General features: G+C 43.3%; 1 protein-coding gene and 1 long non-coding RNA gene across 3 annotated transcripts; one reads left to right on the top strand and one right to left on the bottom strand.

The window, feature by feature from the left end:
- Nucleotides 1-275: 275 nt before the first annotated feature.
- On the bottom strand, nt 276-24168 carry LOC118393747 (alanine aminotransferase 2-like). Of its 2 annotated transcripts, none has more exons than XM_035786786.2 (11): nt 23669-24168; nt 19041-19130; nt 8502-8610; nt 7948-8081; nt 7490-7733; nt 6079-6158; nt 5813-5949; nt 5119-5293; nt 4854-5009; nt 4535-4647; nt 276-2471 (listed from the first exon to the last, which is right to left on the bottom strand). In XM_035786786.2, exons 1-11 carry the CDS (start codon nt 23987-23989, stop codon nt 2360-2362), a joined length of 1671 nt encoding a protein of 556 aa, XP_035642679.1. In that variant the 5' UTR covers nt 23990-24168; the 3' UTR covers nt 276-2359. The 2 variants fall into 2 exon arrangements, with proteins under 2 accessions (XP_035642679.1, XP_052318044.1); XM_052462084.1 differs by lacking the exon at nt 23669-24168 and adding an exon at nt 23521-23592.
- LOC127907324 (uncharacterized) lies at nt 10084-10540 on the top strand. The gene is made up of 2 exons (XR_008064158.1): nt 10084-10322; nt 10480-10540. It is a non-coding gene; the product is annotated as an uncharacterized LOC127907324 (long non-coding RNA).
- Nucleotides 24169-24565: the final 397 nt, after the last annotated feature.

Below are 24565 nucleotides of genomic sequence, written 5' to 3'. Positions count from 1 at the left end.
CTTAACAGCACGATTTGCCAAAGGCAGGATACTCTGAGCACAGCCCAATCCAGAAATCTGGCAGTGACTTCTGATTCAATTCTATTTTCACAGAACCGCTTGTTGCAAATTCGATGTGACTCTCATTCAGATATCAGTAAGTGGACTGGAGGCAGGGCATGAAAGGGATAACAAATCCAATTGTTTGTGTCAATGAAACAAATATCAGTATTGAGCTGCCTGTGTAAATGCAGCCTTAGTTTGAGACAAAAAAAGATTTGAATCATCTCTCAAAATGGATCTCAAAAGTATTTATTGTACAAAACAACAGAAATAACAAAATAAGAAATCCAAATCTGGGAAAACATTTTTATTAATATCCAAAACATAAACATGACAAGATAAAACTAGGGTTAAGTCTTATTTCAGTTAGAAATTTGATATTTATAAGCACATCGATGTTGAACCCAAAACCTTTTCCAGTTAACTTTCAGCTCATGAAGAATGTTGAAAAGAAAGCAGGCACAAAAATTTAGCAGAAAATTTGCATTTTTAAAAATGTCATAGTATTAATAAAAAAATATTAATTTGTTGACATTCTCAAAAGTCACTCAATGTAAATTACAGCTCATTGCCATTGAAGGCACCCCATTGCAGTCAAATGGTTAAAAACAATTCATGTTGAGGTCAGTCAAGAGTTTCATACATTGAATGGCTCCCCAGGTTACATTAATGCGTCAACACTTCATTCAGCATTAAACTGCATACGAAAATAGAGATGAGATGATACGGTATCAGAGAACCACAGTTCATCGGCTGGCTCAATTCATTGGACTGAAGCTTTAAGACTGCCTTGTGTGGGTCACTATGCTCATCTCCAACCTAAAAAAAGGAAATTGTAAAGTGTTTCACTGTAAATGCTGTATAAATGCTGTGTTTCACTTTACATTTACCCCCGCTTGCAGTGTGCAGAAAGAGACACAGGCGGAAGGATTCCAAAAACATTTAACAAACAAAAACACTGAAGTGCATTCAACCCACCATCTCCATTGTCTGAGATGTCACCGTACTCCCTTTCTCATTCTCGGGTGTGATACAAATGTGAATGAAAGACATAAAGCCACTGTCAGTAAAAGAATGTGTAAACTATCTATGCAATAAATAGCCTAATAAGGGCACATGTCGATATACAGTATTATCAGAACCTACATTTCCCTTGGTTTGACCTTTAAGCTCATTTCAAAGTAGCACACAAACAACTGCATTTATTTCCATAACAAGCACATAATACTGCAACTAGGCAGAGAGTACGGGACACACAAACACACCTTGAAAAAAAAACTCTCCAAGTGCATCTGATACCTCAGATCAGTGTCATGCTAGACAGGTACTATATGGGTAAGCATGTGCCCAACAGGGAGCTATGCAGACTCAAAGCTGTATGACTTGGAGAGACAGGATGTTGTTATAAATGGTGAGGAGAATCCCTCCCTGCTGTTTTTCGGACCAGAAAGAGCTGATGTAGCAGTACTCATTGTCCGGAGTCCATGACCTACAGAAACAACCTCTGTTCCCCAGTTCCATTTGGCACATGGAAATGTACAGCTGGTTCTAAGATAATATTTGCACTTACAGTGCCCCACAGTGTAGAGCACTAACACAAAATGCCTCTAAGGAGACAGAAAAGCCTCAAGACAGGTAGAAAATACAAAAGTGTAAATAACTTCCCGGGCACAAAAACAACAAAATGGAGTGCTAGAAAATAATTCCCCAGTGCATCCTCTATAGTGGAGCACCTTTGCGTACATCACAATGTACATTGCTTTAGTGTTAAAGGGGCAATCAGCAGTAGTTACAATAAAACGTCCTCACTGCCAGTTTCAATAAAAATCTGAGGGATGGGACTGGAGAATTGTAACCAAATTCATAGCTAGAGCAATGGATGCAAAGACTGATCATCCATGAAATCAATATTACAGTTTTAACCATGTTAAGGCTATATAGTTTGTTTACATTTACAAAGCTTATATTTGTGTTCTGATGGGGTACGACAGCTTATGAAGCATTTATAAGTTGTATTCTTCAAGAATCAATTTGTACATTGAACTGCAATTTAATTGACAAGTCCTAAAATGTATGTAGCAACTGCAGATTGCCCCTTTAACATCTCTGTACAGACAGCATAGTTTCTCCCCACACTTTTACCTCGTCTGACAAAGGCACAAATGTCTCTCAAACAAGTACTGTTCCTAAAATCAGATAAAACTTCGACAAAAAGTCGACACAGCTGTAAATGCTGGTTTTGTTTGTGTGTTAAACATTCTCAAACTGGAACTATCTGAACTGTTTCAGTGCGTCCTGTCTGTCATCCTCTGTGCTCTCATCTCTTTGGTTCCTCCAACGACGCGTACTCCTTCAGAAACTTGATGTGGAAATCCCGGAGCTTCTCCAGGAGCACCTTCAGCTTCTCTGCCGTGGGCAGAATGGTCATTCTAGGGGGAAATCATATGTAAGACAACGAGGCAGGTCATCTCAGATACCCAGAAGTTAAATTCTCGCGAATGTTGTTACACGTAAATCTCTCCACGAGAGATTACTTAACGGGCAAAAGACAGACAGGGAGGAAGAGATCAATGCAAAGTAAACACAGCATCTGAAAGATATAAAAATAGAGCTGGAATGAAAGGAGGCCAGCTATTCAGTTAGCTCCTATCCGGCTAGTGTAATATTTGCCATTTCCAGCTCAGTTAAATCTTTTTAGTTTACTTATGCAAGCGAGATGTCAGTGCCTGACCAATTTGAGCCTGGTAAACGTGGCACTGTAATGATAAGGTTACAATGCGTCAATGTACAGTTTAAGTCGGAAGTTTACGTACACCTTAGCCAAATACATTTAAACTCAGTATTTCACCATTTTTTACATTTAATCCTAGTAAAAATTCCCTGTCTTAGGTCAGTTAGGATCACGACTTTATTTTAAGAATGTGACATGTCAGAATAATAGTTGACAGAATGATTTATTTCAGCTTTTATTTCTTTCATCACATTCCCAGTAGGTCAGAAGTTTACATGCTACAAAATACTAATTGAGTGTATTGCCCTTAAACTTGAGTCAAACGTGTCGGGTAGCCTTCCACAGGCTTCCCACAATAAGTTGGGTGAATTTTGGCCCATTCCTCCTAACAGAGCGGGCGTAACTGAGTCAGGTTTCTAGGCCTCCTTGCTCGCACACGCTTTTCTAGTTCTGCCCACAATTTTTTTTATAGGATTGAGGTCAGGGCTTTGCGATGGCCACTCCATTACCTTGACTTTGATGTCCTTAAGCCATTTTGCACAACTTTGGAAGTATGCTTGGGGTCATTGTCCATTTGGAAGACCCATTTGCGACCAAGCTTTTACTTCCTGACTGATGTCTTGAGATGTTGCTTCAATATATCCACATCATTTTCCCTCCTCATGACGCCATCTATTTTGTGAAGTGCACCAGTGGCGCCACCCTCATGCTTCACAGTTGGGTTGGTGTTCTTCAACTTGCAAGCCCCCCCCCCCCTCCCCCCCTTTTGTTCCTCTGAACATAATTATTGTCATTATGGCCAAACTGTTCTATTTTTGTTTCATCAGAACAGAGGACATTTCCCCAAAAAGTACAATATTTGTCCCCATGTGCAGTTGAAAACCGTAGTCTGGCTTTTTCATGGCGGTTTTGGAGCAGTGGCTTCTTCCTTGCTGAGCGGCCTTTCAGGTTATGTCGATATAGGACTCGTTTTACTGAGGATATAGATACTTTCGTACCTGTTTCCTCCAGCATCTTCACAAGGTCCTTTGCTGTTGTTCTGGGATTGATTTGCACTTTTCTCACCAAAGTACATTCATCTCTAGGAGAGAGAACGCATCTCCTTCCTGAGCGGTATGATGGCTGCGTGGTCCCATGGTGTTCATACTTGCGTGCTATTGTTTGTACAGATCAATGTGGTACCTTCAGGCGTTTGGAAATTGCTCCCAAGGATTAACCAGACTTGTGGAGGTCTACAATTTATTTTCTGAGGTCTTGACTGATTTCTTTTGATTTTCCCATGATATAAAGCAAAGAGGCACTGAGTTTGAAGGTAGGGCTTGAAATGCATCCACAGGCACACCTCCAATTGACTCAAATGATGTCAATTAGTCTATCAGAAGCTTCTAAAGCCATGACACCATTTTCTGGAATTTTCCAAGCTGTTTAAAGGCACAGTCAACTTAGTGTATGTAAACTTCTGGAATTGTGATACAGTGAATTATAAGTGAAATAATCCTAACCGACTTGCCAAAACTATAGTTTGTTAACAAGAAGTTTGTGGAGTGGTTGGAAAACAAGTTTTAATGACTCCAACCTAAGTGTATGTAAACTACCGACTACAACTATAGATCACTAGCTACTGTCACATTCTGATTTAAATCCAACTGGTGAATCAGGACAAACAAAACACTGTCGTCACAGACATCTTTCTGAAAGGCTTCTCTAAATGATTGTCTTTGTAAATGTATGACGCAATGTTTCCACTATTTGAACAGTTACCTGAAGTGATACGTCCCTTCCCTCTGGCCGAAGCCACTGCCTGGAACGAGGCAGATGCCAGTCTCCTCAAGCAGTCTCAGACAGTACATCATGTCAGGAGATATTCCCAGGGACTGCAGAAGAGAGACACACTTAAAAAACAGTTTTTCTAGTTTTGGGTGTGGAGGCATATAATTATATGCCAATTTTTTGTCAGCTGCACAGTACCTACACCATGCAAGTTTTATGCGTGAGTTGAGAAGTGACAAATTCACTAATGGGTGTAGAAAGGAATCACATTTCAGCGGTAGGTTTCTAGATGGGTGTTAGGTGAACAGACCATGGCCTCCTCCACAGCTCGTGGGGGGATGAAAATGCGTGGGAAGGCGTACATGGCTCCCTGCACAGGGTTACATTTTATCCCAGGCACCGTGTTGAGGATCTGCTCAGTCATCTGGGCCTTCTCAGCCAGAGCTCCAAGCACAGCACTTTTCTCCTGGAAGACAACACGCATACACAACACAGAGGTCAGACATCGGTCATGGATGGCAATCAAAACTGAATACTAACAAATGAATCCCCCACCACCACATTGAATGACAGACCTTGTGGAACTGGAGATAGGAGGGTTCGTGTGGCAGAGGAGGGTTGACGATGACATCCATGGCAGCCTGTCCAGAGACAGGGGGACACAGTCGAACAGAAAGCAGCTTCATCAGCTGGGCCTTGACCTCCAGGTCGAGGTTGAGAACCTCCATATAGCCCCCTCTAAACCCACACCTGTAGGGGAGGAGGACAGAGGAGAGGGGAGCGTTAGTGTTGGGTTCACAGTCACACGCAATAGAACCAAATTGGACTTTATCCCAGATCAAATCAACCATGGCAAGGATAATCCCATGAGCCAGTCAGTCTGCATTCCAAGGGCATAATTGTTTTTGGGGGAGGGGGGCCTGGTAGCCTTGTGATTTTAGCCAACCCGTCTGACATTTATACAAGCATGACAACGCAAATCAGAGTTGGCTAAAGCACAGCATGGACCCGTTTCCCAGGGCAACATGGCTTACTAACACAAAGGCTAACATTTTATAGTGTTCTTGTAGATCAAATACATGAGACTAAGGCGCTATACGAACTGGACAGCCTGTTACGGATACATAGGAGAGTGTAATGTACGTCAGTGACTACTTATGGGGGTCAGACAGAGAATTCAGAGTGAGCACAGACAACGTGTGGTGTTTTAAGGGTACTTTGGGGGAAATAGTGACCCCGTGCGAGGGGCACGTGGATGTGAATACTCACTCTCCTGAGTAGCCTTTGGAGGTGGAGTGAAATGAGGCCAGCTCGACAGTGTTGAAGTACTCAGGGCCCATCTCATAGAGCACCTTCTTAAAGGAGTGGAACTGACAGTCTGGGGAGTACACGTTGTCCTGATACACCTGGACACACACATAGGTGGATTACATCAATGGAGAATTGATACTTCTCATAGGACTGGAAAAGGAGAGAAATAGCCCGCGTCCATTCAGTTCAATACACCATGGTAGTTGGAAACAGCAAACAATCACCTCATCGGACATAACAAACAGATTCTCCTCATAGGCAAAGTGGAGGACTTCCTCGATGCACTTCTTACTCTGCACTTGACCTGGATATTGCCAGAGAGAAAGAAAGGAGAGGGGAGGGAGAGTGGTCACCACAGGTGCTGAAAATGAGAACATGGGAAACTCTACATGGGCCTTCCATCTGTACAGGGGACGCCATGACTACAAAGACCTGCATTATGGAGGCAGCTGGAAACCAGAGGACCACAGTATTGCTTCACGGGCGGTTACTAGCCTGCCGGATGCGATTCACGTGGTACACAGTGAGGGAGAACTGTGACACACTGGTCTGGACAGGAGCCCGTTCTTAGTGCACATAAGTTGGCTTGAGCTTTGATTGTGTGGCTGTTAATGTTGGTGTTTGAGTGAGAAAGAGGCGAACCAATCACACACACACAAAAAGCACAGCCCCCTTCATTATCAACACATCTGGCCTACAACCTTATGGAGCCTTTCCAGACTCTGAAGTCAGGAAGACTTAAAGTTAGGTGTCAGACAGACTATTAAGTTACAGCTATTGTAAAAGGGAGTCCAATTCCTTTACCCTAACGTCAACTTGTGAAGACAGATCCCGTTTCCTATTCAGGCTATCAACACCCATCAGCTACCCTACATGACACAGAAGAGTAGAGGGGGTTCCACATATAATATCTTACACAACCTGACATCATGACCCTTGGCCTGCTTGTTTCAATGGTGGTACAGTATTAACATAAGCTGCCTCTTAAAGTTAACCATCATGCTTATTAGCCTTATGGGACATGGTAAACATTTGCAACATATAGATTTGAGATGATCATGCTTGGATATGGTGGACACTGGTCTTTAGTGTGGTGGACACTGGTCTTTGGTGTGGTGGACACTGGTCTTTGGTGTGGTGGACACTGGTCTTTGGTGTGGTGGACACTGGTCTTTGGTGTGGTGGACACTGGTCTTTGGTGTGGTGGACACTGGTCTTTGGTGTGGTGGACACTGGACTTGGATGTGGTGGACACTGGACTTGAATGTGGTGGACACTGGACTTGAATGTGGTGGACACTGGACTTGAATGTGGTGGACACTGGACTTGAATGTGGTGGACACTGGACTTGAATGTGGTGGACACTGGACTTGAATGTGGTGGACACTGGACTTGAATGTGGTGGACACTGGACTTGAGTGTGGTGGACACTGGACTTGAGTGTGGTGGACACTGGACTTGAGTGTGGTGGACACTGGACTTGAGTGTGGTGGACACTGGTCTTGGGTGTGTGTGATACTGGTCTTGGGTGTGTGTGATACTGGTCTTGGGTGTGTGTGATACTGGTCTTTAATGTGTTGAACAGTCACATTACATAAGTAACCTAATCTCATTGTTCTGGCTGGCAAGACCCACCGGTAGGGTTGCCTGGATTGATGATGCAGATGACTCTGGGGTGACAGTGCTCCTTGGCAGCCTGGTAGGCTCTGTGTAGCTCGTTGATATCCATGGCCCAGCAGTTGTCCTCGTCCAGGTAGTAGTTGATCTGAACGGCCTCCAACTCAGAGATGGCTGCAGAGTACAGGGGGTACTGAGGGATGGGGATCATCACACCACTCCTGGACCGGCCCTGGCCCGACACCAGCATCTTCAAGATGCTCTACAGTCAGATGAGAATATCGTTGCACAACATCAACAACGAGTAGGAAAGCATCCCAAATGAAAACGATAATGATTATAAGAGGGGAAAAAAACATGAAAATACCTAATAAATCCAATTAACTTTCAGTGACAGCTCAGACTAAACAAAGACCAACCAACTCTCTTTTGTTTGTTAGAAGATTATTCGAAAGGGTCAAGAACTAAAGACTTACCACGATGCCATCACTAGCTCCGGTGGTGAGGTAAATATTGTCCCAGTCGGCAGGCACACTCTTATCCCGTTGCTCGATGTAGACAGCAATGTCCTGCCGAATACAGTCCACTCCCTGGCTGGCACTGTACGACCCTGGAGTTAAAACACACACAATATGGTATAAACTCTGGATTTGTTTTTTATGTTCCGTTTCAGGAAATAAATGAGAGCTTAGATAACTTCAACTTGCATACACTTTCTAGCTCCGCTGTACCATGCAGTTTTAAATGAACTATTAGGCATATCTTGCAGCAACAGTAGATCACAGAAATAATGTTTCAAATGCATATTGTTGTCACCAAAACAATGCTAAGGTTCTGCATTTTTCAGGCCACAATGTCATTTGAGCTTAACTTAGCATCCTGTTCTTTGTCAGTGAGACAATTCTGAACGCAACCATGCACAGGAGGCCAAAGCTCCTACTTGGTCAGCTTTTAAACCTATATTATTAGGCTATTTCAACACAGGAATGTGAGTACAGTGCACTCAGACAGACAGGCACACAGTACACACCCAAGCTCTGTCCCCCACAGCCCTGTAGAATGCGACGGGCACGTTGTTTGGCATCCTCCGGGAAACTAGAGCTGTCCAACAGCTCTGGGAATGAGCAGAGAGCCACCACCTGAACATAAAGACAGGAGGTGTTAATGTGAACGTCAAGACACACAGACACTTTCACAATTTAATATGCCAATTTATTTGACATATTATGTAAATAGCTTTACATAAGCATCCCAGGGGAACCAGCAGGAGGAAAGTGACGAAAGTTTATCCTTCCATACAATCATGTTGACAGTTCTAAAGGAATTTATGATTCCTGTATGTAGCCTTTGTTGCATGTAAGGACTGGTATGTGAGGAGGAGGAAAATACATGGTGTTACATACATGGTGTTACATACATGGTGTTACATACATGGTTTACACAATGACAGCCATAAAATAAGCGACTTAAAAATGGTCTTCTGGGGCCTCCCGGGTGGCGCAGTGGTTAAGGGCGCTGTACTGCTGCGCCAGCTGTGCCATCAGAGACTTCGCGCCCAGGCTCTGTCGTAACCAGCTGCGACCGGGGGGCGGTGCACAATTGGCCTAGCGTCGTTCGGGTTAGGGAGGGTCATCACGCACCAGCGACTCCTGTGGCCGGCCGGGCGCAGTGCACCGTGTTTCCTCCGACACATTGGTGCTTCCGGGTTGGATGCGCGCTGTGTGGCTTGGTTGGGTTGTGTATCGGAGGACGTGTGACTTTCAACCTTCGTCTCTCCTGAGCCCGTACGAGAGTTGTAGCGATGAGACAAGATAGTAGCTACTAAAACAATTGGATACCACGAAATTCAAATTCAGTTGGTTGTTTTGTAACAAAACCGATGCATATGCAACTATGGTGCAAAACAGACGGGGTTGACTTAGATTGTGGACAACATGTAAACTATATACTATATGTCTCCAATGTTTATTAAACTATATTTAGTCTCCAATGTTTATTGAAAACAAATGAATTTGCACAATGAGCACTTGTCCCAAATATATCGTTACAGTTGTTGGATAGCTAGCTAGCGAATTTTTGCCATATTAGCATCAACATGAAATAAGTCAAAACAAGATATCAAGAGCAAGATCAAATTTGCTGAAACATGCCTCCTACAATTCCCCACGTGGCAGCTTCTTGCCATCTGACTGTTCAGAATCATAACTCACAGCTTCCGGATCAATTAATGCGCGCGCATCATTTTCTTGACGTTGGCCAATCCGTCAATAGAAGGCAAGTGTAGCCTGGCCACAAGTAATTTACACAATCTGTTCTGTGTTTATTTGTTCTCAGTGTAGTTGCTAGGTGGTGTAGAGTATGTTTGCAGATGAGATTTAGACCAGAACCTTTGACCACAGTAAAATAGGCAGCATGACATTAGCACACAGGTTCTATGGTTCCAGAGGAGGAAATACTGGGGAGTGGGGCCAGGGACACAAGTCACCTTGGACAGTGACATAGCAGTGGCATTGACTGGCATCAACAAAGCTTGCTGCCTTCCAAGCTGTAACTGACAGTTAGACTTACAGGTTATGTCGTTGTCTTTTGTTTGAATTGTTTATGTGTCCGCTGTGGGGAAATGATAATACAAGCGGAACTACGTAGCTAATACTGTTGTAACGGGGATCCTTATTGTAGCAACACACCTTTGGAGGGAAGGCAATCCTGCGCTGCGTTAGCTAAGTTTTCATGTCATCGGGTGTAGTTCATAATGGTTGAAGAGTGTATGTTAGGATGAAGTGTGAATTCATGCCAGGAATAATAAGTGTGAAGTTTAATTTCCTCCCTTCTGTAATAAGCAGCCAATGAGGTATTTGTTCCTTTATTCATGTGTTAATCTGAACCTGTTATAACGCCGGTTAAACTGTTATGTATGTAAGCACTTCAGAGTTATACCAAGCTAATAAGTCACTCGTAAGATAAGGTCGTAAGAGTGTGCTTAACTGTATTTTTCATTTACTTTATAGTTCTCACGGAAGGTGATAATTCTGACTAAAACTACAGAATAAAGCCGCCAGTTAAAATCAAGGAACGGTTGTGCTCGTGGTTACTGAAGGGAGCTACAGTGAGAACTCAATGCTCTTCACGAGCAAGAGAGAAAGAAGAATCTCATCCAGCTGTAAAACATCTACAAGATTCCCAAATCCTGGTAGACCTTGTCATCTGCCAGATAAGAGTTTTGCACCTACCTGCAAACTAAGAAGAAAATCTCCACATAAGGAAGCATCGTGAGGCAACATAAGGTCAAGACTAACAGGAAAGTCAGACACGCAAGTACAAGTCAAGGTGTTTGAAGGTGGTCCTAGCCTTCTGAACAGCTAATAAGAGACTTTAAGATCACAATTGTAAGGACTGGAGATAGTTGTCTATTTCATAAAGACTCTGGTATTATGCATTTGCTCTTTCTATCTTAATGTATCGCTGGTATGTGTATTACTGAAAAATATTATTTGATACTTACTAAATATATATATATATAGTCACAAACATTAAGGGTCAGCGTACACCTATTAATTCTATTTTCACCTGTAAGTTAATAGTGTAATTGTTTGGTAAGGTGTTTGTTCAAGCCTTTGTTTCAAGCATTATACATGTTTATACCACGTACTGAGGTATAAATTACAGTGAATTAGAGTATAAATTACCTACTCACTTATCCAAACCTTAGCTAGAATTGATTTGACTTGATTTAGAATGTCAGAAAGAGGTAGTTTCACTAAAGGTGATAGAGATGGGGTGGGTCAAGTTGAGCAGCTGCAGCAACACCTCGCAAACTTCGAGCCTTCATCAGAACAAACAGAGCAGCAGGAAGAGGTAGCACAACAAGAGCCACGAAAAGGTGAGAGGGTCCGCAGGTTAACTGAAAAGGGCAGAGAACTGCGCGACGAAAGGTGGAGACAGCTCGAACAACGTTTCAGGGTCAGCTATGAGAAGTGGAAGGCTCTGGTAAAGGAAGCAAAACTGTCACTGACAGGTTGTTGCTCTGAAGACCTACTAGAAGACCTCTTAAACAAGATTAGCCATACCTCTACAGAGCTAAACCGTGTCTATGTAAATTTGCGTCAAATCGACATTCCCGACAACGATATACGACAGAGTTGATACTTGTGAAGCAGTTACAATGTCTATTATCAAGACTGTAAGGTGTCATTTAAAAGGCAGGGAAGAAGGTCAAAGTAACCAGATAGAGTTGCACTGGAAGGATAGCAATTCCTTGTGCATGTCCGAACTCTCACATAAGTCAAGTCCCAACTATCAGCCCTCAAGTGCTTCCTCCCAGTCTCAAAACAACTCAAAGGTCAACTCCAGATGCTCAAGCGTGTCATCTGTCAAGAGACAAGAGGCTGCGGCGGAAGTTGCTGCTAACCAAGCAGCTTTAGAAGTAATGGTTAAGCAAGAACGCCAACTAGAAGAGCTTCAGCGACTCGAAGATGAAGATAAGAAGAGGACAGCGGAGCAGAAGCTGAGGCTGTGAAACGCAGCTTAGAAGAAGCTAGGCTGCGAGTCAAGTTAGAGGTAGAAAATGCTGCCAGACGAAGGACACTAGAAGACAAGCGTAGAGAGTTAGAGCACCTAGAAGTGCTCAGGAAACTAAATGCTGCCAAGGCGCGAATGCAAGTGTATGAGCAAGATGAAAACTCAGAGGACGAGAAGAGAGAACTACTCTCTAACTGCAAGTATGTGAAAGAAGTCATGCACAGAAGTGGCTCATTTCACAGTCTCTCACCACAACATGTTGTGACAAGCACACAGCGAAGAAGATGGCACCAAGACCATGTTCAGGTTACTAGCGGAAGCAATCAGTGAAAGCCGCCTCCCCATACCAGAACCAGTAACATTCAATGGAGAGCCTCTCTCGTACACTGACTGGAAGGTCTCTTTTCAGACTCTGATAGACAGGAAGAACATACCAACAACTGAGAAGATATATTACTTAAGAAAATATGTCGGTGGGCCTGCCAAGAAAGCCATCGAAAGTTACTTTATGTTAGGAACAGAATCAGCCTACCATGCTGCTTGGACCATTCTTGAAGAAAGGTACGGAAACAAATTCTTCATCGCCAAGTCTTTCAGAGATAAGCTCAATGCATGGCCTACGATAGGATCCAAGGACAGTCTTGAACTTAGAGTCCTTGTAGACTTTCTTCGCAGCTGTGAAGCTGCTATGTCTCAGAATAAGGGCCTGGAGGTGCTTAATGACTGTAATGAAAACCAAAAGATCCTCGCTAAACTTCCAGATTGGCTAACTTCAAGATGGAATAGAAAGGTCACAGACATCTTAGAAGAAACTGAGATCTTTCCTAGCTTCAGTCAGTTTGTGAAGTTTCTCACGAGAGAAGCCAAGATTGCTTGCAATCCTGTAACATCCCTTCATGCTTTGAAACCAAGTGAAGATGGGAAACTTAAGACGCCAGGATTCAAAACCCCGGAGCAAGGGTATTAGCAACTAACTCTGATGAGAAAGATACTGTTACTAGTTGTGTCTTCTGTGAGAAGTCAGGTCACAGTCTCCACAAATGCTGGAAGTTCATGGATAAGCCCACCGCAGAGCGACAGAAGTTTGTTCAAGAGAATAAATTGTGCTTTGGCTGTTTAAGGCCTGGCCATCGATCGAAAGATTGTGATAACAGGAACACCTGCGACACGTGTCAGAGGAGGCATCCATCCTGCCTGCACGAAGATCGTACTAAAGAAAGGTTAAGGGATAGGAAGACCTCACAAGATAAGGGGACAAGAGCGTCAAGTGAGGCCATATCTAACAGAGTCGTAAGGGACATTAACACTCACACCTCCACAATCATTCCAGTATGGGTGTCAACCACAAGTGAGCCAGATCGTGAAGTTCTTGTGTATGCACTTCTTGACACCCAGAGCGACACCACTTTTATCCTTGAAGAGACAACAAAGGCTCTCAATACAAGGAAGGAGCCAGTCCAACTGAAACTCTCTACAATGGCTTCAAGAAATACCACTGTGCCCTGCCAGAAGCTGTCTGGTTTGCAGGTTAGAGGGTTTTACTTGGAGAAGAAAATCCCTCTGCCAACGACCTACTCGAGAGAGTTTATTCCTGCAAACAGAGATCATATTCCTACTCCAGAGACTGCAAGAGCATGGTCTCATCTTGAACACATTGCAGAGGAGATTGCTCCTCAACAGAGCTGTGATGTCGGTCTCTTAATTGGCTACAACTGCTCCCAGGCTCTCCTTCCAAGAGAAATTGTGTCTGGTAAGGGAAATCAGCCTTTTGCTCAGAGAACAGATCTTGGCTGGAGCATAGTCGGCTATGGAAATCCATGTATCGACTATGGCGACCCTATTGGAGTGAGTCATCGGGTTATCGTTAGACAGGTGATGCCAAGCCTTCAATCTTCTTCCAACCTCACAAATCAAGTACACTATGTTTGTAGAACACATGCAAGAGAGGTAATCACAACACTGGACATTATCAAGACGCTTGAATCTGACTTCAACGAGAGACCTGCAGAAGAGGACCTCATATCTCAAGAGGATATCCGGTTCCTGAAGAAAATGAAAGAGGGCATCAGACGTAAGGACAATGGACATTATGAGATGCCGCTGCCGTTTAAGGAAGAAAGACCCAATCTGCCGAACAATAAAACATGTGCAGTTCACCGACTCAAGTGCCTGGAAAGGAGCCTAAGGAGAGACAAGCAGTACTACAAGGACTACACAGCATTCATGGAAGAGACTATAGCTTGTGGAGATGCTGAGAAGGTCTCTAAAGAGGAAATTAACAAGCATCCAGCATGGTATATCCCGCACCATGGAGTTTATCACCCACAAAAGCCTGGGAAGATACGAGTCGTCTTTGACTGCTCAGCTAAGTTTCGAGAGACGTCCTTGAATGATCATCTCCTTACCGGTCCAGAGTTGACAAACACATTGCTGGGCATCCTTTGTCGTTTTCGTAAGGGTCCAGTTGCAATCATGTGTGACGTAGAGTGCATGTTCCACCAGTTTCATGTGAAAGCAGAAGACCAAGATTATCTACGGTTCCTTTGGTGGGAGAACGGAGATCTAGAGTCTCAACCCTCAGCGTATCGTATGAAGGTCCACTTGTTCGGCGCAGCTTCATCTCCTGGTTGCGCCAACTATGGTCTCAAACATCTTGCTGCCGAAGGACGAGGAAGCTTCAGCGAGAAGTCTATCCAGTTCATAGAAAGGAACTTTTATGTTGACGATGAGCGTATCATCTGAAGCTGAAGCGGCCCAGCTGGGGAAAGAAGCAAGAGAGCTTTGCAGCATCGGCAAACTTCGGTTGCACAAGTTTATCTCTAACAGCAAGGAAGTTATAGCCACAATTCCCAAGGAAGAACGTGCCAAGGGTGCCAAAGACCTGGATATGGCTCTGGGTGAACCACACATGGAGAGAGCGCTTGGTGTACTGTGGTGTGTCGCATCAGACGAGTTCCAGTTTAGAGTAGTTGTCAAGGAACGCCCACTCACAAGAAGAGGAGTGTTGTCTACAGTAGCCTCTGTATATGATCCGCTTGGGTTTGTGGCACCCTTGTCCTGGTGGGGAAGCAGATCTTGCAGCGGATGTGTCGTGACAGAATCGACTGGGATGACCCCCTTCCAGATGAACGTTCCCAGTGGGAATTCTGGCTCCAAGGTCTACAAAACTTGTCTGAAGTAAGGATCCAACGAAGCTACTTGCCATCAAGTTTCAAGGAGGTGCAGAGTTATGAGCTCCATCACTTCTCCGACGCTAGTACCTCAGGTTATGGAGAGTGCTCATACCTCAGAACAATCAGCACCGCAGGAGAAGTTCATTGCTCCCTAGTTATGGCAAAGTCGAGAGTCGCCCCTTCCAAGGTTACGACCATACCACGACTGGAACTTTCAGCAGCGGTGGTAGCTGTTCGAACAAGTGACATGCTCAAAAAGGAGTTAGAGATACAAGGTCTACAGGAATACTTCTGGACAGAGTCGAAGGTAGTTCTTGGCTACATCAACAATGAAGCCAGAAGATTCCACGTCTTTGTAGCTAACCGTATTCAACGCATTAAACCTCCAACACAGACAGAAATGGAGTAAAGACTGAAGGCAAGGATTAATGACATTGTCATTTTGCAAGATGATACTGCACCACGCAACCAGTGGAAATTGGCAAAGGTTACAGAAGTGTACCCGGGACAGGATGGCCGGGTGAGAAGATTCAAGTTACTGATCAGCGACTCAACCGAAGATGAGAGAGGTAAACGCATCACCAAACCCACCTGTCTGGAGAGGCCCATCCATAAGACAGTCACCCTCCTGGAAGCCGATCAAGAAACCTGCAGACCCCTTTCACAGAAATCACTGGTGATTGGTGGGAGTGTAACTGACAGTTAGACTTACAGGTTATGTCGTTGTCTTTTGTTTGAATTGTTTATGTGTCCGCTGTCGGGGGAAATGATAATACAAGCGGAACTACGTAGCTAATACTGTTGTAACGGGATCCTTATTGTAGCAACACACCTTTGGAGGGAAGGCAATCCTGCGCTGCGTTAGCTAAGTTTTCATGTCATCGGGTGTAGTTCATAATGGTTGAAGAGTGTATGTTAGGATGAAGTGTGAATTCATGCCAGGAATAATAAGTGTGAAGTTTAATTTCCTCCCTTCTGTAATAAGCAGCCAATGAGGTATTTGTTCCTTTATTCATGTGTTAATCTGAACCTGTTATAACGCCGGTTAAACTGTTATGTATGTAAGCACTTCAGAGTTATACCAAGCTAATAAGTCACTCGTAAGATAAGGTCGTAAGAGTGTGCTTAACTGTATTTTCATTTACTTTATAGTTCTCACGGAAGGTGATAATTCTGACTAAAACTACAGAATAAAGCCGCCAGTTAAAATGCGGTTGTGCTCGTGGTTACTGAAGGGAGCTACACAAGCTACTGAATCACATGGAAAGTTTTACGACAGTTCCATGGACACACTGGTCTGCACACAATGTCATTGGCAACTGACAGATTTACTTTCAAGCCACCTGACAACGCAAGTTTATTAGAGACAAAGTAAGATGGGCGGTGCAGAGTTAGGCTTTATAGAACTACTCAAATTAGGCAAAATAGACTTCACATAATGGTACTTCAACAATATAACATTTAAAAAACAGGCCTCCTGGTACAGCTAGCCGAATAGTTCAAGTTCAAGCACTGGGGCTATTATTTTAATAATAATGGAAGATCTGGAGTGAGCTGCCCTGAGGGCGAATGTAGCCCTGGGCGATATGGCCTAAACTTATGGACGATTCACGAGATATATACACAATGCATTCGGGAAAGTATTCAGACCCTGTGACTTTTACCACATTTTGTTACGTTACAGTCTTATTCTAAAACTGATATACCCCCCCCCCTCCCCCCAATCAATGTACCCACAATACCCCATAATGGAAAAGCAAAAACAAATGTAAAAATGCAAAAAGCAAATGTATTACAAATAAAAAACTGATATCACATTTACATAAGTATTCAGACACTTTACTCAGTACTTGGTTGAAGCACCTTTGGCAGCGATCACACCCTCGAGTCTTAATAGGTATGACGCTACAAGCTTGGCACACCTGTATTCCGGGAGTTTCTCCCATTATTCTCTGCAGATCCTCTCAGGCTTTGTCAAGTTGGATGGGGAGCGTCGCTGCACAGCTATTTTCAGGTCTCTCCGGAGATGTTGGATCAGGTTAAAGTTCTGGTTCTGACTGGGCCACTCAAGGACATTCAGAGACTTGTCCCGAAGCCACTCCGGCGTTGTCTTGGCTATGTGCTTAGGGTCGTTGTCCAGCTTGGAAGGTGAACCTTCGCCCCAGTCTAAGGTCCTGAGTGCACTGGAGCAGGTTTTCATCAAGGATCTCTCTGTACTTTGCTCCATCTTTCCCTTGATTCTGACTAGTTTCCCACTCCGTGCCGCTGAAAAACATCCCCACAGCATGACGCTGCCACCACTAAGCTTCACCGTAGGGATGGTGCCAGGTTTCCTCCAGACGTGACACTTGGCATTCAGGCCAAAGAGTTCAATCTTGGTTTCATCAGACCAGAGAATCGTGTTTCTCAATCTTTACATTTCAAGTTTAGCCAACTTCGATCTATTTGTTTGCTAACAAGGTAGAACAGTTGAAGCGTTATGAACACACCATTCTGTCTGTCTTCGACTGTTTTGAATTCTCAGAATGAGAATGAGTTGCCAATTCCATATATAATTAGTGTTTTATGCTGATTGCACAGTTATAAAAACACATACTAGACAGCTAGTATAACAGTCTTTGGCTAAAATACTTATAGCGGTACATGGTACTGCAATGTCGCGCGCAACAAATTGAGCATACATTTTCCAGAATCAATGTTCAGTGATACTCTTGTTTTAGTAGGGTCTGCTCTGCACACAATTTGAAGAGTTGAGACAGGTTATCGTTAGAAAGGTTAACTTCTCTAGTACAGTAAAATAATGTCTCAATGCGTTTCGGTGTCCATTTTTCCTTCAGTATCCTTACTTAAAAAAATACAAAATAAAAAAACTCTACATAGTTGAGAAACGGCGCCTAAGTAAGAATTTCACAGCAAGGTTCAATCCTGTTGTATTTGGCGGATGTGACAAATAAAAATTGTTTTGACCAATTCTGTTGAACCAAACCTCAAATAGCGAGTTGAATCTGCTTGTCAGAGAGGAAGAAGTGATCTCTCATCTTTGTTGACGTGAGTGGCGGGGGGGGCAGGGGGGGCTTGGTGTGTTTGTGTATATTGGAAGGTGCACAGCTTACAAGTCATTGCACACAGCAAAGAAGGAGCAAATGAGACGAGACCAAAAAGAAAACGTTAGAATAAGCAGACATAAACTCTCATTAAAAAAAATATATATAAACTTGATTCTTGAGATATAGGCATTTGGAAGATCATACATAAATTATAAATAATTCAATATAGCCCAGCCCTAGTCGATTGCTATAACAATGTGGAGCACAAGACTGGACATAGTGTAGCCCCTTCTCTGGAATGTGCACTTTCACGAGAAGAGACCATACTCTGTGCTCATACCGATAGCCTATCCAACACAAATTTGCTGGGTGGAATCCAACAGTAAGTCGAGTAAGAATATGCTTAATGTTTTTTTAGATGCTTTTCTTCTAGAACACCAGATAGAGATAGGTAACACATTTTGTGCTGCTGTTAAGAAATGACTGTATTATTAAGTAGTAATGTAGTAATTAAGTAGTAATGAATGTGATCCCATTTCCAACCGTTCCTCTAAATGTTTCAGAGTGCAAATAGTAGCCTAAACAAAACAGTAGATGTGCACCCTCATCAGCCAAACTGATGCCCAGCCAAGGATGACTGATTTAGTCATTTGGAATAAACAGATAGCCATACTGACAGAATATTTCCTTAGCAAGATCACCGAATCAACAGTCCAGTTAGAGAGGGTGATAATGGAATTAGAAGTCTATTTGACCTTATGGTGGTAGGACAGGTGATGTAAATATGACTTTTCAAGACAACACTTTTCCTGACCCATCCCTGCCCCTCACCTGACGGAGAAAGGTGATTGGCTTCTGCCCCATGGCATGCGAATCTCCAATGTTGGCTTTGATGACCTCAGTGAAGGGGTGTTTCTGACCCTGGAGAGAAAAAAAGTACAATTTAGATTCATTCACGTTGAGAGAAAATGAGAACTTTGTAAATACCTCTGCACATATGAATAAATAAATAAATAGTTCAATACAAATACATATGAAAAACTATACTCAACAAAAATATAAAATGCAACAATGTCAAAGATTTTGCTTAGTTGCAGTTCATATAAGGAAATCAACCTTAATCTATGGATTTCACATGACTGGGCATGGGCGCAGCCATGGGTGGGCATAGGCCCACCTACTTGGGAGCCAGGACGATCCACTAGGGAGCCAGGCCCAGACAATCAGACTGGTGTCTGGTCTCAGACAATCCCAAAGGTGAAGAAGCCGGATGTGGAGGTCCTGGGCTGGCATGGTTACACGTGATATGCGGTTGTGAGGCCGGTTTTACATACTGACAAATTCTCTAAAATGACATTGGAGGCGGCTTATGGTAGAGAAATTAACATTAAATGCTCTGGCAACAGCTCTGATGGTCATTCCTGCAGTCTGCATTCCAAATGCATGCTCCCTCAACTTGAGACATCTGTGGCATTGTGTTGTGTGACAAAACTGCATTTTAGAATGGCCTTTTATTGTCCCCATCACAAGGTGCAGCTGTGTAATGATCATGTTGTTTAATCAGCTTCTTGTCAGGTGGATGGATTATCTTGACGACGGATGAAATGCTCACTACCAGGGATTTAAACTAATTTGTGCACACGGTTTGAGAGAAATTAGCTTTTTGTGCAAATGGAACATTTCTGGTTTCATTATTTCAGCTCATGAAACATGGGACCAGCACTTTAAACATTGCGTTTATATTTTGTTCAGTGTGGTGCTGATCTAAGTAGGCTATTCTTTCTATCAGCGTAACTGTTGAGGCAGATTTAGGCCTACAAGACAGAAAAATATATTAGATGAGTTGTCACAGCAAGTGATGGATCAAATAATTACTCCTGTCAAGGTTGTGGTCTAAGAGCAAATACATTGCATGATTATGCAAACTGGGGGTATATTGACACTAGAGGTCGACGGATTAATCGGAATGGCCGATTAATTAGGGCCAATTTCAAGTTTTCATAACAATCAGAAATCTGTATTTTGGGGTGCCGATTTATTTTAATATATACCTTTATTTAACTAGGCAAGTCAGTTAAGAACACATTCTTATTTTCAATGACGGCCTAGGAACGGTGGGTTAACTGCCTCGTTCAGGGGCAGAACGACAGATTATCACCATGTCAGCTCGGGGGGATTTGATCTTGCAACCTTACAGTTAACTAGTCCAACGCAATAACAACCTGCCTCACTCTCGTTGCACTCCACAAGGAGACTGCCTGTTAGGCGAATGCAGTAAGCCAAGGTAAGTTGCTAGCTAGCATTACATTTATCTTATAAAAAACAATCAACCATAATCACTAGTTAACTACACATGGTTGATGATATTGCTAGATATTATCTAGCGTGTCCTGCGTTGCATATAATCTGACTGAGCATATGTGAAATGACTAGCTAGTTAGCGGTGGTCCGCGCTAGTGGCGTTTCAATCGCGCCCAGGTCGGGGCAAGGGGACGGACGTAAAGTCTATACTGTTACATTGGTGCCGTAACCCGGATCACTGGTTGCTGTGGAAAGAGGAGGTCAAAAGGGGGGTGAGTGTAGCCGATGTGAAATGGCTAGCTAGTTAGCGGTGGTGCGCGCTAGTGGTGTTTCAATCGGTGACGTCACTTGCTCTGAGACCTTGAAGTAGTGGTTCCCCTTGCTCTGCAATGGCCATGGCTTTTGTGGAGCGATGGGTAACGATGCTTCGAGGGTGACTGTTGATGTGTGCAGAGCGTCCCTGGTTCGCGCCCAGGTCGGGGCGAGGGGACGGACGTAAAGTCTATACTGTTACACATACAAGCATACAAGTATCTAAGTATCTGACTGAGCGGTGGTAGGCAGAAGCAGGCGCATAAACATTAATTCAAAACTATGCGTTTTGCCAGCAGCTCTTCATTGTGCGTCAAGCATTGCGCTGTTTATGACTTCAAGCCTATCAACTCCCGAGATTAGGCTGGTGTAACCGAAGTGAAATGGCTAGCTAGTTAGCACGGGCTAATAGTGTTTCAAACGTCACTTGCTCTGAGCCTTGCAGTGGTTGTTTCCCTTGCTCTGCATGGGTAACGCTGCTTCGAGGGTGGCTGTTGTCGATGTGTTCCTGGTTCGAGCCCAGGGAGGAGCGAGGAGAGGGACGGAAGCTATACTGTTACACTGGCTATACTAAAGTGCCTATAAGAACATCCAATAGTCAAAGGTTAATGAAATACAAATGATATAGAGAGAAATAGTCCTATAATTCCTATTATAACTACAACCTAAAACTTCTTACCTGGGAATATTGAAGACTCATGTTAAAAGGAACCACCAACTTTCATATGTTCTGAGCAAAGAACTGAAACGTTAGCTTTCTTACATAGCACATATTGCACTTTTACTCTCTTCTCCAACACTTTGTTTTTGCATTATTTAAACCAAATTGAACATGTTTAATTATTTACTTGAGGCTAAATTGATTGTATTGATGTATTATATTAACTTAAAATAAGTGTTCATTCAGTATTGTTGTAATTGTCATTATTACAAATAAATAAATAAAAAAATAAAACATTTGGCCGATTAATCGGTATCGGCTTTTTTGGTCCTCCAATAATCGGTATCGGCGTTGAAAAATCATAATTGGTCGACCTTGCACAGTTGAACTACACCATTCTTTACATGATGTATTAGCCTAACCTAAGTGCTGTAGTCCTAAAATGTCATTTTAATGGCCCTGCGGTGGCCCAGTATCTAAATCATATTTTGACAAGAGTATGCAGGGGACATAACAAAGCGACTCACCCTAGTGTGGTCTTGTATATGTCAGGGTGGTACACGGATCATGTGCTCCTACCAGCCCCTAGGAAGGCACCTGTTTCAGGGCTATTATTAGTTTAACTACCTTTGCCCAAGGCACACATCAATCAACTTTATACAACATGACAGAGAAACAAGCGAGTGTAAGACTCAAGTGAAAGAAGAGTAGTGGGAGTAGATTTTGAGTAGTGGGAGTAGACTTTGAAGACTGGCTTTCATTCAACTGGAGTGTGGGCTATAGGTCAGTCACAGCATCAGTCTGAATGAATGAATTCCAGTTCACTGATCTTGTAGGTCATATAATTACATGTAAATAAAAGGATCTCTGTGTTGTAGCTCATAGTCATCATTAAAGTAAACTAGCCTAAACAACCCCACACAACAGTCTGGATCACAAGTGGTCCTTGCCTGATATTATTGTAAAGGCATCACTAAACAGCACAACGTGTACATGAAAAACAGTTGAGCTAAAGGTTAGTTACTAGTGACTTTGGTTGAGCTTTCACTGGCAAAGTTCGTCATTGCCTGGGAATCAGATGGCGCCTTCTTGCATTTTTCTGTGTTTGATTCTGAATCCAAAAAGGTACTTGCACAGTTGAACTATCTCTGTTGCAGGTGCATGGTAACAATTAAATAACATGAAAGAAAATAGAAGCCACGATCACTGTTCTTTATTAAGCTTTACGTATCGGCCTCAAGGCATTTGTCAGAGCATTTTTTCCCAGAGTGTATGATTCTGGAAATGGACCTCTCAGGTCCTATTTAAGCCGAAATGTTGAATATAATAAAATGAGTTTACTCTACTGGTTGTCTGCGTCGTTGGTCCTTTTGCAGGTTGGAATTTGAGCCATATGAAAGTATTATTAGACCAACTTTTCAAAGCACCGAGTTGTGTTCACAATTATATCACTTGAAGCAGGTATAAAACCATGTAAACATGAGCACTGTACATGTTTGGCAAGTATGCATGCAAGTATTTACATAATGTGTTCATGCTTCAGGTGATAGTTATCTGAACGGACGACCAGTGCTTTGAAAAGTTGTGCTAAGACTTTCCTGTCGGTAGTCAAAGTCCTACCTGCAAAAGGACCAACTACGCAGATAAACGATAGAGTAACTTCAAATATAACTGTATTCAACATTCCGGTTTGCAGAGGACCGTTTCCAAATTCAAACAAAGAAAAATCCCGGACGGTAGATTGTCTAGTGGCCCCCAGTCAAAGCTCATCACTGCCACTGCCACGTCCACGAGGGGGTACCACAAAGGTTGAGCAAGGATTGCTGGCTCCTTATCACACACATACAAGCGGATGGATGCATCGCGACTCGAGGAGGATGATGCAACATTGTATCGGCACTGAGAGAAGACGCTACACACAATTCTATATAAACTAGCTAGTAAGCTAACGTTACTCCTCCATTTAACCAAATGTCGTCCACTATTCTAGTTGGTGATATAAAGCATGAGAGCACACATATCCATGACTAATCTTACCTAGTTTGTTTGCTGGGGGGTTGCCGACGTTACGGCTGTGTAAATAGCTAGTTGCCAGTAAATGCTGGTTGCATGAGCTCGTAGAAAGCTCAACTATTGTTTTTTTCCCCTCGGTAGTTAGAATGATAGGCAAATATGTTGTTGTCACCTGTTGCAAGCCTCTCTCGATGTCACCAGCCTTTGTGACAATGGGTCCTCTCACAGCGTACTCCACCGCTTTCACGTGCGGATTGAGGGTGTCCATGGTCAGACTCTTTTCTCGCATCTTGCCATTCTCTCTTAAAACCACGGTTGCCTCCGCTGTACTGAATCTCTTCTGTCCATACTGTTCAACGGGTCCTTGTGTTTTGAGTCGTATGGACTGCACTAAACATGAGGTTTCCCAAGCCTTTGTCCGCACAAGGGCTGGAGACTGGTTAAAAACACGTGCAATCAATGATCTATTCGCCAAGTGCTGAAGTCGATGCATGATCTCAGAAGGTTAGCTAGAAGAAGCACAGAAATTAATGACCGCTGAAAATGAAGAACGATGTGAGGAAGAGGCGGTGCTCGAGGGATAACCGAGGGATAACCGAGCGCGAAATCTGTATTCTCCAGCAGGAGAAAAAAAAACACTTTATACCAGAGTTGTTCCTGTTCTTCAGATACGTATCTTCCCTCTCATTGGTTAGAATGGTCTCACCTGATCTTGCCAGCGTTCCATTTTTTAAGACATGTATTTTCATTGTTAGAGACATGTATTTTCATTGTTAGAGTAGCCACTTGAGTATCTGGTAATATCACCCAATCAGGTTACATTTCTGTATGCGTAAAGTTATACCGTCCCCTCGCCCATACCCGGGCGCGAACCAGGGACCCTCTGCACACATCAACAACAGTCACGCTCGAAGCATTGTTACCCATCGCTCCACAAAAGCCGCGGCCCTTGCAGAGCAAGGGGAACTACTACTTCAAGGTCTCAGAGCAAGTGACGTAAACGATTGAAACGCTATTTAAGCGCACACCGCTAACTAAGCTAGCCGTTTCACATCCGTTACACAACGTT

Source organism: Oncorhynchus keta, chromosome 14 (genome assembly GCF_023373465.1).
Source record: "Oncorhynchus keta strain PuntledgeMale-10-30-2019 chromosome 14, Oket_V2, whole genome shotgun sequence".
NCBI classification, from domain to species: Eukaryota; Metazoa; Chordata; class Actinopteri; order Salmoniformes; family Salmonidae; genus Oncorhynchus; species Oncorhynchus keta.
This window is presented reverse-complemented; position numbering and strand designations above follow the sequence as displayed.

Bases quoted from the DNA above. Each gene is read 5' to 3' on its own strand.
- LOC118393747 (XM_035786786.2), bottom strand. From the start codon at position 23,989: ATGCATCGACTTCAGCACTTGGCGAATAGATCATTGATTGCACGTGTT. The intron at 6,159-7,489 runs GTGGGTCTTGCC...GGCAATATCCAG, and splicing joins CAATCCAGGCAACCCTACCG to GTCAAGTGCAGAGTAAGAAG. The intron at 4,648-4,853 runs GTCTGTTCACCT...TCTCTTCTGCAG, and splicing joins GAGCTGTGGAGGAGGCCATG to TCCCTGGGAATATCTCCTGA.